Here is a 14,569-nt window from a genome sequence, read left to right as displayed (position 1 = left end):
TTACCGATCCAATTTAAGAAATAAGGGTGTATTATGTCTCCGGAATAACATGGGATAATCTTACACAAATCGTTCAAAAACAAATTACATATAAATATGTGTGCTTCGCCTATTTTAAAACGCAGACATGTAGGTATAAGCATATATAGAATTATCAGCTGTAAAAATAGGGTTTAGTTTTATACATTTCACGCTTCATGTTTTATTTATGAGATCTTATTTATTTTCATAGGATAGTCAAAAGAACAAAACGTTATTTTTACAGGCGCACAGATACTAATATGAAAATGTTCTTACAGAAGTATCTTTTATTACCAGAGCCCGGAATTCTCGTAGCATTTTTGAGCTGTCATAGGGACTTCTCGTTTATTGACTTCCGGTTATACATATGTATATCGATAAATACAGAATACAATATATTAAAATATGATTACGAGTAGAAGTAAACAACATGCAATCTTATCGCGAATGAGCGATCTATTCGAGATATATGTATTTCCTAAAAGTTGGTATCCAAAGGTTATCTCGAAGAGATCGCTCATTCGCCCGAGCCCGGAATTCATACGAGAATTCCGGGATCTGTTTATTATATTACTTACTGGTTTTAGGTTTTAAAAATGAAGGAGCTAACGGTTGTGCACTCCTGTGGTTTGTGCGGAATCTCAACACTTTCAAGTGCATTAATTGCTATCAACGACAAATTTAGTGCCGCTATTAATGTCGCCAACCACTCGTGAACCCTTCAGACCCAGTGAGCACTAAATCTATCATTAATCCATTCCAATTGCAAACTTACCACATGGCGATTAGGTCTGAAATGCAACTTGTTAATACATGCCGAGTTCAGCTTCAGTGTTGCAAAGCAATTTCTTAGAGCAGAAGAATAATGAAGATTTAATTAATTACTTCAAATGAAAATAGACCTTATTAGTGATGCTTTACAAAACAAAATAGTATCACTAATTATCAGGCTAAAGGCTTTTTTCTTATAGTAGTTATATGTTACTTTCATGGAGGTACGCTTGGAATCACAGGTAGAAAAAATTAAAGATGACAAGCGGCCGACAGGCTGTTTTTAAACAAAAAGGGACTTTATTACGGTGTTATTTAAGGTACAATGCTGTTTTTAAAACCAAATGCACAATAGACATTTGTCTTTTAAGTCACAGCTACATGTGAGAGACAAAGATGTCCCGGTAGTTCAATAAATACAATACATTAATTAATTAATCATTATTCATCAACGTTATACCTGGTTGATGGTGAGTAATATTTTTAACCGTGACATTGTTGTCGAGGAAAGCTAGTTTCGAGATATAATTATACATGGCAATCAATTGAACTCCTTTGTTTAGCATTAAGTGTATTATATTTTTATTCATAATTATAGCTTTATATTTAGTATTCTTTTATTTATTTATTAGTTAAGATTACAAATAAAAATAAAAATTATAAATTTAAAAAGACAAAACGCTTCATGTCGTTTCTGGTGCAAAGATGCCCATGATGCTCGCCGCTTATAGAGGCTTAGATACGTGTACAACGCTGATTGTATGTGGCTTATTTAAATCGCTAAGAATACTTACTCGTATCTCCTATAGGTACGTACCTACTCGTTCTCCTGTGCTATGTTCCTACGCTATATAAATAGTCCTTGAGCGACATTCGAAAATTACAAATTAATCTCATTTTGACATCATTTAATTTAAAAAAATACTTTTATGATCGAATGTACCGGTGATTAGAAGGCTGTCTCGTTTCTCCCTTAGCACATCGGCATTGCCATTCAGCAAGATAATGCAGCCACCATTATTGATACCCTACCTAATAAAGTTTAGGCCCTATATAGGAGAATACATATATATAATAGTCTGTCAGCTAAATATATACAAGCTTCTGCCCGCGAAGCTTCGTTTGCGTAGACTGATGATGATGATTGATAAAAACTATCCTATGTCCTTCCCCGGGCCTCCAACTACCTCCACACCACATTTCATCTAAATCGGTTAAAGCGTGAAGATGTAACAAACAGGCAGGCAGAGTTATTTCAATAAGATTTGTGCTTATTTCAATAACATTAATCTGTGAATCTCGAATACTGCAATTACGTGGGAACCGCACGCTGACTGCACTCCGATTGCACAGTTTCCATACAAATTGCAGTCTGGTTGCAGTCCATCTGTATCGGCACTAAGGCGGCTGCCGCCCGCCGACAGACATCGCTAGTAATATTTATAGTCCATTTGCACACTCGTTATAATTGCTTCAGTATAAGCGCGCGGGAGAAGCAAACAACTTCAGTTTCATAATTGCTACAACGTTTGAAATAACGCTGTCTCTTACCAACTTTTAGTTTAAAACAGAGACACCAAGCATTATAGCAGTGTGGCGTTTTCAATATTAGTAATGTGCAGTATAAACAACGCACTCGACACATACATATTCGTCGCTATAAATACTTACTCAACCTCATATCTGCAACAATTATTTGATGGAAATGTCGCTTTTCTTTCATTCGGAATACGGGTGTTTTTGTCATCAAATGTGTGTTGCAGATATGAGGTTGAGTAAGTATAGCGGCGAATATGAACTCTCTTTTGTTGTGTAAAATGTGGTTGACTGTTATAGATGATGTCGTTATTTGCGTGCTGAGGCGATTAGCTGTCAACCGCGCTGTAACCAACATTATTTATAATATCATTGCAACATTTTGCATCGTAAAGTCCAACTTTATTAAGATAATTAATTTAGTTAGTAATTACCATAGATTTAAGTTTAATCAACATTAATATTAAAATGGCGTAGACCATTTTCTGAAAGATCGTCTGTTGACGAGATTATAGGTTTTTTCTTAGCCTAATTGTCAAGTAAAAGATTATTTTTCATTATTAAATACAGCGTTGGTCCTTATAATTGAACGATATCAGTAAGCAACATGACATCATCAACCATGTGATTCATGTGTACCAATAATACTTTTGCAGAATACCTAAGAGATTTTAATGTGCAAAAATTAAAGAAATACATAATCTTAGGATATTGTTTAATTCTTATAAAATAACTTACAAGTAGTTAAATAAATACATTATAGTTTTTTGCTAATCATATCAAATTGGTCTTCCGATGTATAAATAAATTCATATTGTGTAGTAGACATAGATAAAATTAATATCATTATAACATAAACTTGGGCAAATGGTCGTTCAGTCGTCGCCTCCCGTCATAACTTCCATGAATTCTGAAATTTAACAAAAGTTTTATAAGTGCAAATCCAGAAAAATTCTTGCAGTGTTAATACGGTGGCATGAAATTTTCATAAGCAAAATTAAGCTAGGGAAATTCTGGGAAGTCCACAGTTTCAGTCACAATTACGGCAAATCAAATGTACTGAATTATTCAACGGATATCACAAACTTTTCGTAATTTGATTTTGTTGGAAAACTCCTTTTTATCTGTATGTATGAGACTAATCCCTGAAAGTTATTTAAATTTTTCTTACCCCTTGAATTAATTAAATTAGGTACCTACATAACTAAACAATTTATACCATAATCAAACTAAGATACCGGTATAAGTATTATTCGAATAAGTGTTAAGTAAACGTTACCTTTTAGACTAAAATGGCGGAACACGTTTACAGCAGTTGCATTAACATAGGGGGCAAATAACAGTAAAAAATATAAAATAATAATAAGTCATAATACAAATATGAAGTAGAGCCTAGGTACTATACAAAACCCACAGTTTACTTATCTTTACCGATCAATGCTTTGAATATCGATTTTTTTCCATTATTTTTTACTACAAATTAGCTACAACACGCTCAAGCATGACTTTACAACACATTATAAATTATAATAATCAAGTGTTTTAAGTACAAGTCAATTAAAATGAAAATAGCCGCAGGTAGCTGTACAAATAATAATGTAAATAAAGGAAAAGCTTTATTAAGAAACTAACTGAACCGTAGACCATTTAAGGTCACAATTTCTTCATAATTAATGCTTGTTCTTAGAAATGGACTCATTTCTCTTTGCTGCTATTATTAGGATCTTCATTATTAGGACCTTTGTAGTCCTGTTAATATATTATGTCATTAATATTTTTTGTTCTTTTCCCTTTTAGTTTCACGCAACTTATACAACACGCGCGACATAATAATACAATGCTAATAAGGCGTGTTTATTTTTATGTATTCGTTTAGACATGATAACAAGATAAAAAACCGTAATTGGGCAGATGCCCCGGTTTTGGCGACCTTAGCATCCTTTTTAGCCAGTTGAAGTTTTAATAAATATAAATAGAAAACAATAATATTAAAATAATCTTTTTTTAAAGTGAAAACTTCTTTAGCGGCGCTGGGCACTTTTTGAGGTGGGGAAAAAAATAAACTCGAGATAGCGTAAGGCGATCACGTGACCGTAAGGTTTAGATGGCCACTCATTTATATGGCATTTAAATCAATAAAGAAAAACTCAATGACATTACATGAAAAAGGTTCTAATCTTGTACGGGCTGAAATACGAGGATCTTACAGTTACATTCTAACTTTATATCACTCAAATATAATTCAGTAAAGCTACATCTTGATGAAATTGTTAATAAAAGTGAACTCTAGTACCGGTGAATAAAACTCAAAATATCATGACCAAATATATTTAGATTAGATGCGAGGTCTGCAAGGTAATTTTACAATTTCTATTCGAATTTTAAACAATTAACGCTACAAATTAAAGCTCACTGGCCAGCAATTTCGGAGGATGGGTCAATTTATACATAGTGCTGCAGACATTTTGGACTAGTCATTGAGTTTTCACTTCTGTCGGCACTCCCGGAGTGCAACCCGCTGTTTTTTTTTTTAGTTTTTAAAGAGTTTTATGGCAAAGAATTGAGTTTCTTGTAATGATATATAACGAATCAATTTATTGTATATAATGTTTAGACAATAAATGGCCAAGACCGGGCCAGTGGTCACGGCCGGGGCACCTGCCCTGCTGCAGTTTAGTTTTAAAAAAGATCAGAGCAAAAGTTGAAATCAATTCAATCAAATATTCAGCCAAAGCTAAACTCAGGTTTGGCACGTTACTACATCGGACCCGATATTATAAATTCAAAATTATAATAGTCGATGTCACGATCAATTTAGTTAACAATGACATAGTGCTTGTATTTTATGCCAGAATACTAAGTATTTCAACGTATTGGAGCGTTACAAAATTATTATGCCACGAGTATGATTAATGCTTTAGATTTTGTTGTTAGATTTGTGTTGAGTAAACTTTAATTGTGTTTAGTAATTGTTCTTAAAATGGGTATTTACAGAATAAAATTATTAATTATGGTTCGCAGTTTTTATAATCTAACGCGTTAGATTATATATTGCATAATTATGAATTCTTCTTTATATATATATTTTTTTTAATATTATATCTTGATTGTTTGTAATACCTTGTAAATAATGTAATAATTAACAGTTTGTAAATGTTATTTCTTGAGTCACGGGCCAGCACAACAGCAAAAAGCAAATTGATTCACCCACATTTAGTATGGGTCACACTAAGACGAGCAGAGACTGGTTGCATAAAACAAAAATTTTTTGTGGCTCCCTGATGGGTTATTCTAAAAAATATGTCTGCTGTCTAATTGCCGGACCCATATTAAATGTATGTGGCAATTAGACGCAACTGCAGACATATTATCAGAGAATGACCCTGATAAAGACGGTGATACATACCATCAAAGTCAACTGTGCCAGAGCCGTCAGAGTCAATTTCCTCAATCATCATGTCCAATTCCTCTGCGCTGATCTTGTCGTCCAGCTCTCTGAGGATCTCCCGTAACACCCCTGTCGTGATATAGCCGTTACCTGAAACATGTTTCATCACACTGCCTATATTTATCCACTTACTAATAAGACTTAACAGGCCTCTGTAAATTTTTTAACAAACATAAATATCAAAATGACGCAAATGGAAATGATTTTCAACGGCGTATTAGACTTAATAGTTAAGTAATGCCATTCAACGCCATACTGCTGGACATAAGCCATCTCTCATTGTACTGGAGATTTTTGGGCTGCAGTCCCCAGGCAAAACGAATCCAATTGAGGACATCCTTACTTAATGTTTTAAATGCAAAAGTAACTCTGTCTGTCTGTCCTAGGTAACCTCTTCACGCTTAAATCGCTAAAACGATTTAAATGAAATTTAGAATTAAAATAGTAAGGGTCCAGCCAGAGGAAGGAAATACGATAGATTTTATTAATCATCATAATAATTCCATACAGATTAAGTAATGGACGGAAGCTAGTTTTGAATAAATCTGCTTCATTTGCCTTTTAATGCAATCGAATAACTGCTAAAAAATATAATACTTAAATTTAGTGTAATCCCTATGTAAATAACTACTTCAATAGTTATGTATCGAAGGTCAACAAAAGGTTAAGGCACCTGAGTAAGAAAACTACAATCTTACCCTCACTATTTTCTTTAATAACAAAACCAAAATCACCCTAGAAAATTACCCTCCCGAATGAAACACGTTAAATAACTAACAAGGGTTAGGTCCTGTGAGGGTCACAGGAATGTCTAGAATTTTTCCAACGACTAATTTCATTCAGCCAGACACATTCGCTTCCGAGCGAGAGTATTTGATTACTTTAGCCTGTAATATGATTTTACGCGTTAAAATTCCGCCTTCAATAACACAGCAAAAGCCTTAATTAATTGGTAATATAAAGCTTAACCTATGGCATTGGTTAATTATGTAAAGCTCGAGATATTCTATTAAATACTACGAGGGGTTAATGCATTGCTGTATAGTCTTTATTTACCTTCTTTGTCGTACAACCGGAATGCTTCCTTAAGTTCTTGTTGCATAGCTTCTGCATCCTCTTCAACCATAAACCTCGACGCTAAGGTTACAAACTCTTCAAACTCCAACTCGCCGGATCCTGCAGCAAGCATAAAAGGGTACATTTTATCTTAAATGTATCTACAATGATCTTCTGCATTTTTTGTATAGTTGACGAAATTTGATTTGCACCGATTGGTCATAAAACTTTTTGTTTACGAATACAAAAGGACAAAAGAGCAGTTAAGCACGTGTCATCGATAGGTATTGTAGGAATAACTAGTTATGGTATTTTGTGTTTCTGGGATAATAACGATGCGTTATTATGTAAATGAAACTTTTTTTCATCACAAATCGTATTTAATTTGAAATAAATGTTTATTTAGATTCAATCTATATTTAAATTATTTAATTTAACAACAGGCTAATTAAAAAGTTGGAATACTAGGAAAACTAAGAAATTTAAATGTAGAAAAATAACTAGCATGTTTGTTGGTAGGATGTGTTTAAATTAAGTGTAAGCAAAACTGGGTGCTAATTTATTTATTACCATATTGTAAAAAAAAGCCATTAGCGATATTATTCCTCGATGCAAATAATATTTCTTCAACTATACCTAATCCTGCTATGGTCTACTCAAGAAGAATCTCGTATCATGGACAAAAAATATTAGACAGGTGCTTTGGCGCGGACTGAAAACTTCACATCACCCCTTCTATTTTCCTTTAAGACTACAATGTACCTATTATTTGGCCTTAAGGGTTAATTGTGTCACAGGGCAAGACATAATTTGAATTACGTACTGTGTGCTTTGCTTTCACTATATCAACCTCACCGTAATAAATTAATATCGTTTACTGTAATGGCCTTAGTTTACGAGTATTATACTAATCTAACAATTGTAATAGCCTTTAAATAGATCTTTATCGCTTTAATTATTCACATTCAATGCGAAATAACATAAAATGGCTTTCGCTAACTCTACGCTCATATTTCACCAAACTTTGACAGTCCCAGCAGCGAACCGTTTACGCAACTAGAATAACTTCGGTTCAAAAATATTGCAAAAGTTTAATCTCTAATACGCCAAGCGAATCTTTTTTACCGAAGCGATAACACTATGACATGGAAAGGTAATGTCGCATGTGGCTATGTGGGTTTAGTCGCTTAAGATCTTTATATTCTGATAGTAGGCACAATGAAAGAGTATTTGCATTCTCCGGCAAGAGCACTCAGAAAATTAGTGGCGGATCGGGGAGCATCGTTTAATAGGTATTGCCGTAGGCGTTGTACTCTATTGATATCAGAATCAGAAGCAGCACATGGGTGAGTTGGGTGACAAAATTGAATTAAGTCGAAAACCATAATTGGTTCCGCGACGCTAGTTGTAAACAATACTTTCAATTTTAAACAAAATAAAATAGTTTGTAAAGTAGGGATAATAAAAAATGGGAAGTCAATAAAATAATTAGTCGCTTCGCTTTCTTCGCTTCGTTTCTCCAAAGCCTTTAATCTTTATCCCAAATAATTGGTTTACATTTATTTGGACAGGGTTTTCGTTTATGGAGCAATTAATAATATTTTAGTAGCGTAGAGAGCTCTTTATGACTATTACGGGAACTTACGAAAATCTAAAAACTTTATAAATATCTATTGAGCATCTTTGATATTTCAGTTTTATCCGATTATCGCTAGTGATATTTAAAATACTCGTATTCACGTGCTCAGTATTGCATCTGGATAGTATAATCAATATCAATTTCTTAATTATGTTCTGTTGACCCAATTTCGCCAGTTTATTGCATTATCTCTTCCTGAATTTTGCCTTTCAGGTCAATTCGAACGTACACTGACATCAGAATGATATTTGAATCATATTACGTATTTAGTTTTTGTGTGTCTCGCCCGCGCCAATACATGTACGGACAAGTGCGAGCGAAATGCATGATAACTGAATTGAACTGGCAAAAATTCATATACCTAACTATTCATAAGTCTTGTCTATATAAGGGCTTTTATTAGGGCTTTTACTCCATATATATGTAAATTACTCGAGGCCGCCAAAGACCGTTACATTCCTATTATCTAACCAAAACTTACATAAATAACTCAAGTGAGTGTATAAAAATAAAATACAATGCTCATAACAGTCATAACGAAACATGAAGTCCTTATCACCCTTCATATAATTTACTTGTCTCGCTTGAACTGGCTTTCAGTTAGATAACCAAGATTTAAGGTCACCTAAGCTTAAGGCGACTATATTGCAGTGGTATATTATATTCTTTTTTGGACGCCTAATACTCGGAAATCGAGCAACCGAAAACATGTATGTTATAGTTAAAGTATAAACCTTATGTATATTATATTACAGTTGAAATTTTATGAGGTGATTTTTTTCGGCTTATCTAAACCTTAATCTGATAAACGATAGGCATTATTTCTTTTATTATCTCCTGGGATTGGGCAAACTCGGATTACACGCATTTAGGACCAAATGTATATATATAGTAAACGATTTCGTAAATTAATTTCTCATAACGTTTTTTATGGATCTGATTTGATTGGGTAATAAACATTTTGTACCCATTATCTAAGGTAACTTTCTAGTTTTTGAGATTTTATGTTTCGAATTTGAGCGAAATGTTTAATGTAGTGTCAAGGTCTTTTAGGGGACTTCGCCTTAAAGGGTCTCTTTGTTGTTCTCGAAGCTCGGGGCGACCCGTTGATTCTCGGCAGTCCTTAACAAAGACTAGGGGCCCGATTCGGATGTTGAATTATACATCTACTAGATATCTATTGGACATCACCAAGATACGACAACGATATTTTTAAGATTTAGCCTGTCATTTTTGACATTTCCACGATTCTGGAGATACTCTGGCACGATTTCCACAATGTCTAAAACGTCTCGTTATGTATTTTTAGATCTCATAACGATTTTGAAACGATCTTAATACGATAATTTAACGTAAAAGTGACATTGGTTGCCCGAATTGAGCTGCAAAAGATATCTTGTTGAAATCTAAACTACCAGCGGGCTCAGCACGTTTCCATTTTTATCGACTATCACTATGCCCGTCACTTTCGCACTTACATACTAGTTAGAACGTGACAGGCATGGTAACAAACGATAAAAATGCGACCGTGCTACTAGGGCAGATACTAGTACATATCGTATGGTTCTCTTCTCTAGAACGTATCTTGTTTTCCGAATACCGCGGTATGCTTATTACTCCAATTGCGCCAGAATCAAAGACAACTGTGTTTATTGTGTTATTTGAATTGATGTTGCTTCTGAGCCTGTTTTGGTTTTGGAAAAGCTGATTATCATTGATGCTGCAATTTAGCGACTGACAATTGAAGGGATGTTTACAAAAACAACATAACTGCTTAGAGCGGTTGACACTTTTTTAAGAATATTGTTAATCGTTTCAGGTGTCAACCAGTGTAGTCAGTTATGTTGTTTTTGTAAACATCCCTTTAATTATCCTTGTAAAATTGAAGGTGTGTATTATTGTGAGCCAACTCATTTTCAGTATCTCATTTCTCATTATTAAGGTATAATAATATGATGTGTTCGCCTTGTGATGTTCCTTGTTGATCTTTGTTGTTTTCATTATAATGACGGTATCATTTAATTTAATTTGAATTATCGTGCGAATTTTATACATGTAGTAAAAGGAATCGTTACATTTTGATATTGTATTTCATTTATCACACTATTAGGATAAACATTTCTCTTAGCTTAAGAGCCAACAGGAGTGGTCATTTCTCCATACAAACGTACTCGACTGTTTCCTCCGTGGGTTTTGAAGCTAGAGCAATGATTTTTTCAACACAGATTAATATTGTCAATGTCTGTGTCGGACCGTTTTGCTTTTTTTGATATTTTTGTTTTTTAAGGCGCTAGAGCCCTTCAAAAATGGCCTAATTGACTATGCCGCAATGAGAGGCGTGCTATTCAAAACTGATATCAATTAGTCAAAAAAGCAAAACGGTCCGACACAGATAATATCATTATCATTTAGATTTCCAAATTTGGTTACGATTGGTTAAGTTTTGGAGGAGGAAACAGTCGAGTACGAAACCTCGATTTTTGAGATTTTTACGCAGGATTTATCGCCTTGTCCTTATCGCACTAGTTTTAGGAGCCGCTTCCGTTAGCGAGACGGGTATATTTACCTAAAATATTTAAATCTTAGCTCCTGTTGGCTCTTAATATTCATTTGATCTGAAAAGCCTTTTTTCATTATAAAGTCTGCCCACATTTCTGACTAAAACTGATTGCTTCTTAGATTAGATAGTACAGCCCACTTTACATTATTATTACGGACGGTTCAAGAATGTATTTTTAGATTACAAAGTACTTTTTCTTATAAGGGCCGATTTTTATTCGGATATCGATATTTTTTTCGTCGCACATTGATAAAATTTGACTGGTTTGAAAAGCTCCTCATTTTGAACGGAATAAATACGAAAACACAACTTGATCCAAAAATAATAATTTTTGACGAATTACGGAAATATAATCCTACTTTTTCGTAACTCAGGGGAAAACTTTTTTAGGACATACGGTGATACTGCGCTTATATTGTACAGAATAGGGAAATCTATTTATTCAACAAATTTTATCGAAATCTGACGAAAAAAAATTTACAACAAAATAAATATCGACCCATAAAAGGGAAAATTAAAGATTACTGACCATCTTCGTCCACTTCTTCAATGATCTCCTTTAAGGTCTCGTCGGTGACGCCAAGACCCAGCATGCCAAAGATGGTGCCCACCATCACGGTGCCGATGCAACCCTTTTTCTCGTGGTCGAATGCCTCAAACGCCTTCTTAAGGACTGAAAATAGAATAGAATAGAATAGAATTTATTCGTAAGCACAAACTATACATAATATAAAAGAAAACACAAAATAAGAATAAAGTACCGCGAAATGGCCTCATCTCAGCATGTTGCTGGCGGCTTCCAGCGCTGGTAAAATAAAGCAGCAACAGAGTAGCACGCAGAACAAGTATAGCTTTCTGTTATTTTTAGTTCTATTTGTATTTAAACGAAGGTAAATGACAACTTATTCAGTTGGGAAATCGTGATCGATGTTCTGCTACAACTAACTTTTTGCCAAAGTAGGTAAATAGCGTTAATATCTTATTAAATAATTATGGTGAAAATAAAATAGGTTTAATCCAAATAATTGAAAATTGTGCATTTTTTGAAGTTTTAAAAACTATGTACTATATTTGACTCCTAGACTGATGGTGATGAGACTTAATACGTCTTTCTTTTATCTATTAAAGCCTTTTTTGTTAATTATGAGTAGGTAAAGTTTTTAGTTATGCTTGGAGGTCGAAATGGTCGAATTGGTAGCAATAAAAATTCTTTACCGTTTGCCTCCATTTGATCTGTAACTGAACGCAATACCGTGTATACCTATTAGGTAAGTACTGACGCTAGCCCAGAGACGGCCCGGTAACTAAGCAAACTATTTACGGAGCGTCAGCTTTTTCAGGTAACTGCTGACTCAATATTATGTGACTCGCCAGCGTAGAAATGTGAGAAACTTATTAGTTTTTTCCCAGTAAAATTAATCTTAAACTATACCCGGACCACCTTTTTTTAGACCTACCATGTCTATTACCTAGAAAAATGTCTATAGGTAACTCTACCAAACACATATAAATTTATCAGTTAAAAGGATATACTATAAATTCTAAAGCATGAGTTATTTTTCTAAAATATGCAAAAATTGTTTTTAATTAATTTACGTAATATAATTTTTTTCAATCTAAAATCAATCTGTAACCAAAATCTGATCCGACCGGTTTTAAGAAAATTGGCAATGACAGAAGGGTCATGGATGCATGGAATTGATTGAAAAAGTTGTTCCAGGGGTGAAAAAACGATTGTAATTTATAAACTGAAATAGATGTGATATACTAAAGGAAAAGTTACGAAGTTCTCCAGTTGTGAAGGCCGGATGCTAATGCAATTTAAAAAAATTGTGCAAGTAATCATTGTTATATGAACTTAAATACTGCTCTTATTAGACTGATTAAGTGATTATATACACAATGTAATGTAAATTAAATGTCTACTTAAGATCAGTATAACACTTGATTATCACAGAAAGGAGAACTCTCCCTGGAAACAAGCAGAACGGAAAACACGTTTCATTTTCCTAGGTTAATTAAATTAAATGGTTATTACTCTCCAGAGTAATTCTTAGCTGCAATCACACTTTCTGAAGCGAAGCGGATTAGATGACGCTATGAACTCGCGTTATATTATTGCACCTTTTAAATTATTCTGCACGATTAGTTAAAATGAACCAATTTTCTATGCAAGGCAATTTGAAGTATTAGATGTGATTTGATGAAATGATAATAACAGCCGCTTTAAATAAAACCATCATTTAAATAAAATTTAGTTGTCATACGAAATCGATAAGCCGATTTAGATGATATTGTCGAGATGTTATACTTAACTACCTACTAGGTTAATTTGCAAAAATACTCACTTGCTAGCTGGTCCTTATTAAGATCATCCTGTAAAAATGAACTGCACGTTAGCTTTTTTTTATATAACACAAACGTTGAGACACGATAAAAGATAAGATATAGGAAATGTGGAACCGCACTTCACTATCTAATTAAAGTTTTAATCACAAAAAGTATTAATGCAAAATCAGAACTTTTTAAATATTTTTTTTAAATAATGTCGAATTGAAATCTCACCATTTTTATTTAAAGGAATTGAATAATATGGTACGCAATGCCGAACCAAAGAATGAGGAACACAAGTCCTTTTATCTGGATAGACTGAGCGACTACTCTAAGACGCGCGACGATGTCACCCAGGTTGCCTCTGGTTTAGGGACTTGGTACTGCCCCTTTCTGCCCACGATTCACCGCGTCTTGGCTTCGGCGATCGCTTTTAACTGTTATTGTTGAGGTCATCATACATTATGCTCTGTTGCCGGATGATAGCTGGGAATGTATACGTCAGGCTAGCGGGTCGTATTTCTAATTAGGCAAAGAGTTTATTTTATTTTATTTACATTTCAAAATACCAATTACCCAGTATTTTGCTGCATTTCATTCTGTATTTTGTTAAATATTAGCCATAAAAGTTAGAAAAATATATACATATTGTTATTTCTCATTATTTTTTCTTGTGACAGAATAATTTTGTCAAAATTCTAGTTGGTATTGATAGTATTGGTACGATGAAATTATTAATAATTATAAAAAAAATCCTCCTCCTACCCCCTTGTCTCTTCTTATATTTAATACCAAATAGAATAGTTCTAAATGTTATATTATGATAATTGGTACTAACGCTAGCAAATATTATTTTGCTCTAAAGCTTAAAAGGAAATTCCTTGTTTTCCCCTGAGGCTTTCAAAGTAAATCATAAATAATAGAAATGGCTGCCTTTCTTAATGATATACAATTGCAGAAAATCTCTCTCAGAATTTATACGTTTTGTTATTTAATAACCACATAGAAAAAGTAAATTGGGTAAAGTATGTTCATCAAGTATAAATCGGATATCGATAGGTATATAAATGGGTATGTCCTGACTGACACACTCATCAACGAAATGCAGGGAACTACAATGGCTAGAAATTTGAAATTTCTGCATCAAGTTACATTTTATAACGTCTCTAAGTGAAGTAATTTTAAAAAACCTAAGGGGTTACCCCCT

General features: G+C 33.6%; 1 protein-coding gene across 1 annotated transcript; it reads right to left on the bottom strand.

Moving 5' to 3' along the window:
* Window positions 1-3,029: 3,029 nt before the first annotated feature.
* LOC134649128 (troponin C, isoallergen Bla g 6.0101-like) lies at window positions 3,030-11,708 on the bottom strand (the record flags this gene model as incomplete). Its single annotated transcript, XM_063503844.1, has 4 exons — window positions 3,030-3,238; window positions 5,735-5,866; window positions 6,833-6,952; window positions 11,561-11,708. Coding segments are annotated over 4 exons (435 nt in total), but the record flags the coding sequence as incomplete, so codon positions are not given.
* Between the last annotated feature and the right edge of the window lie 2,861 nt (window positions 11,709-14,569).

Source organism: Cydia amplana, chromosome 6 (assembly GCF_948474715.1).
Source record: "Cydia amplana chromosome 6, ilCydAmpl1.1, whole genome shotgun sequence".
In the NCBI taxonomy this organism is placed as follows: Eukaryota; Metazoa; Arthropoda; class Insecta; order Lepidoptera; family Tortricidae; genus Cydia; species Cydia amplana.
The sequence above is the reverse complement of the archived record's forward strand: the minus strand, read 5'-3'. Positions and strand labels throughout refer to the sequence as shown.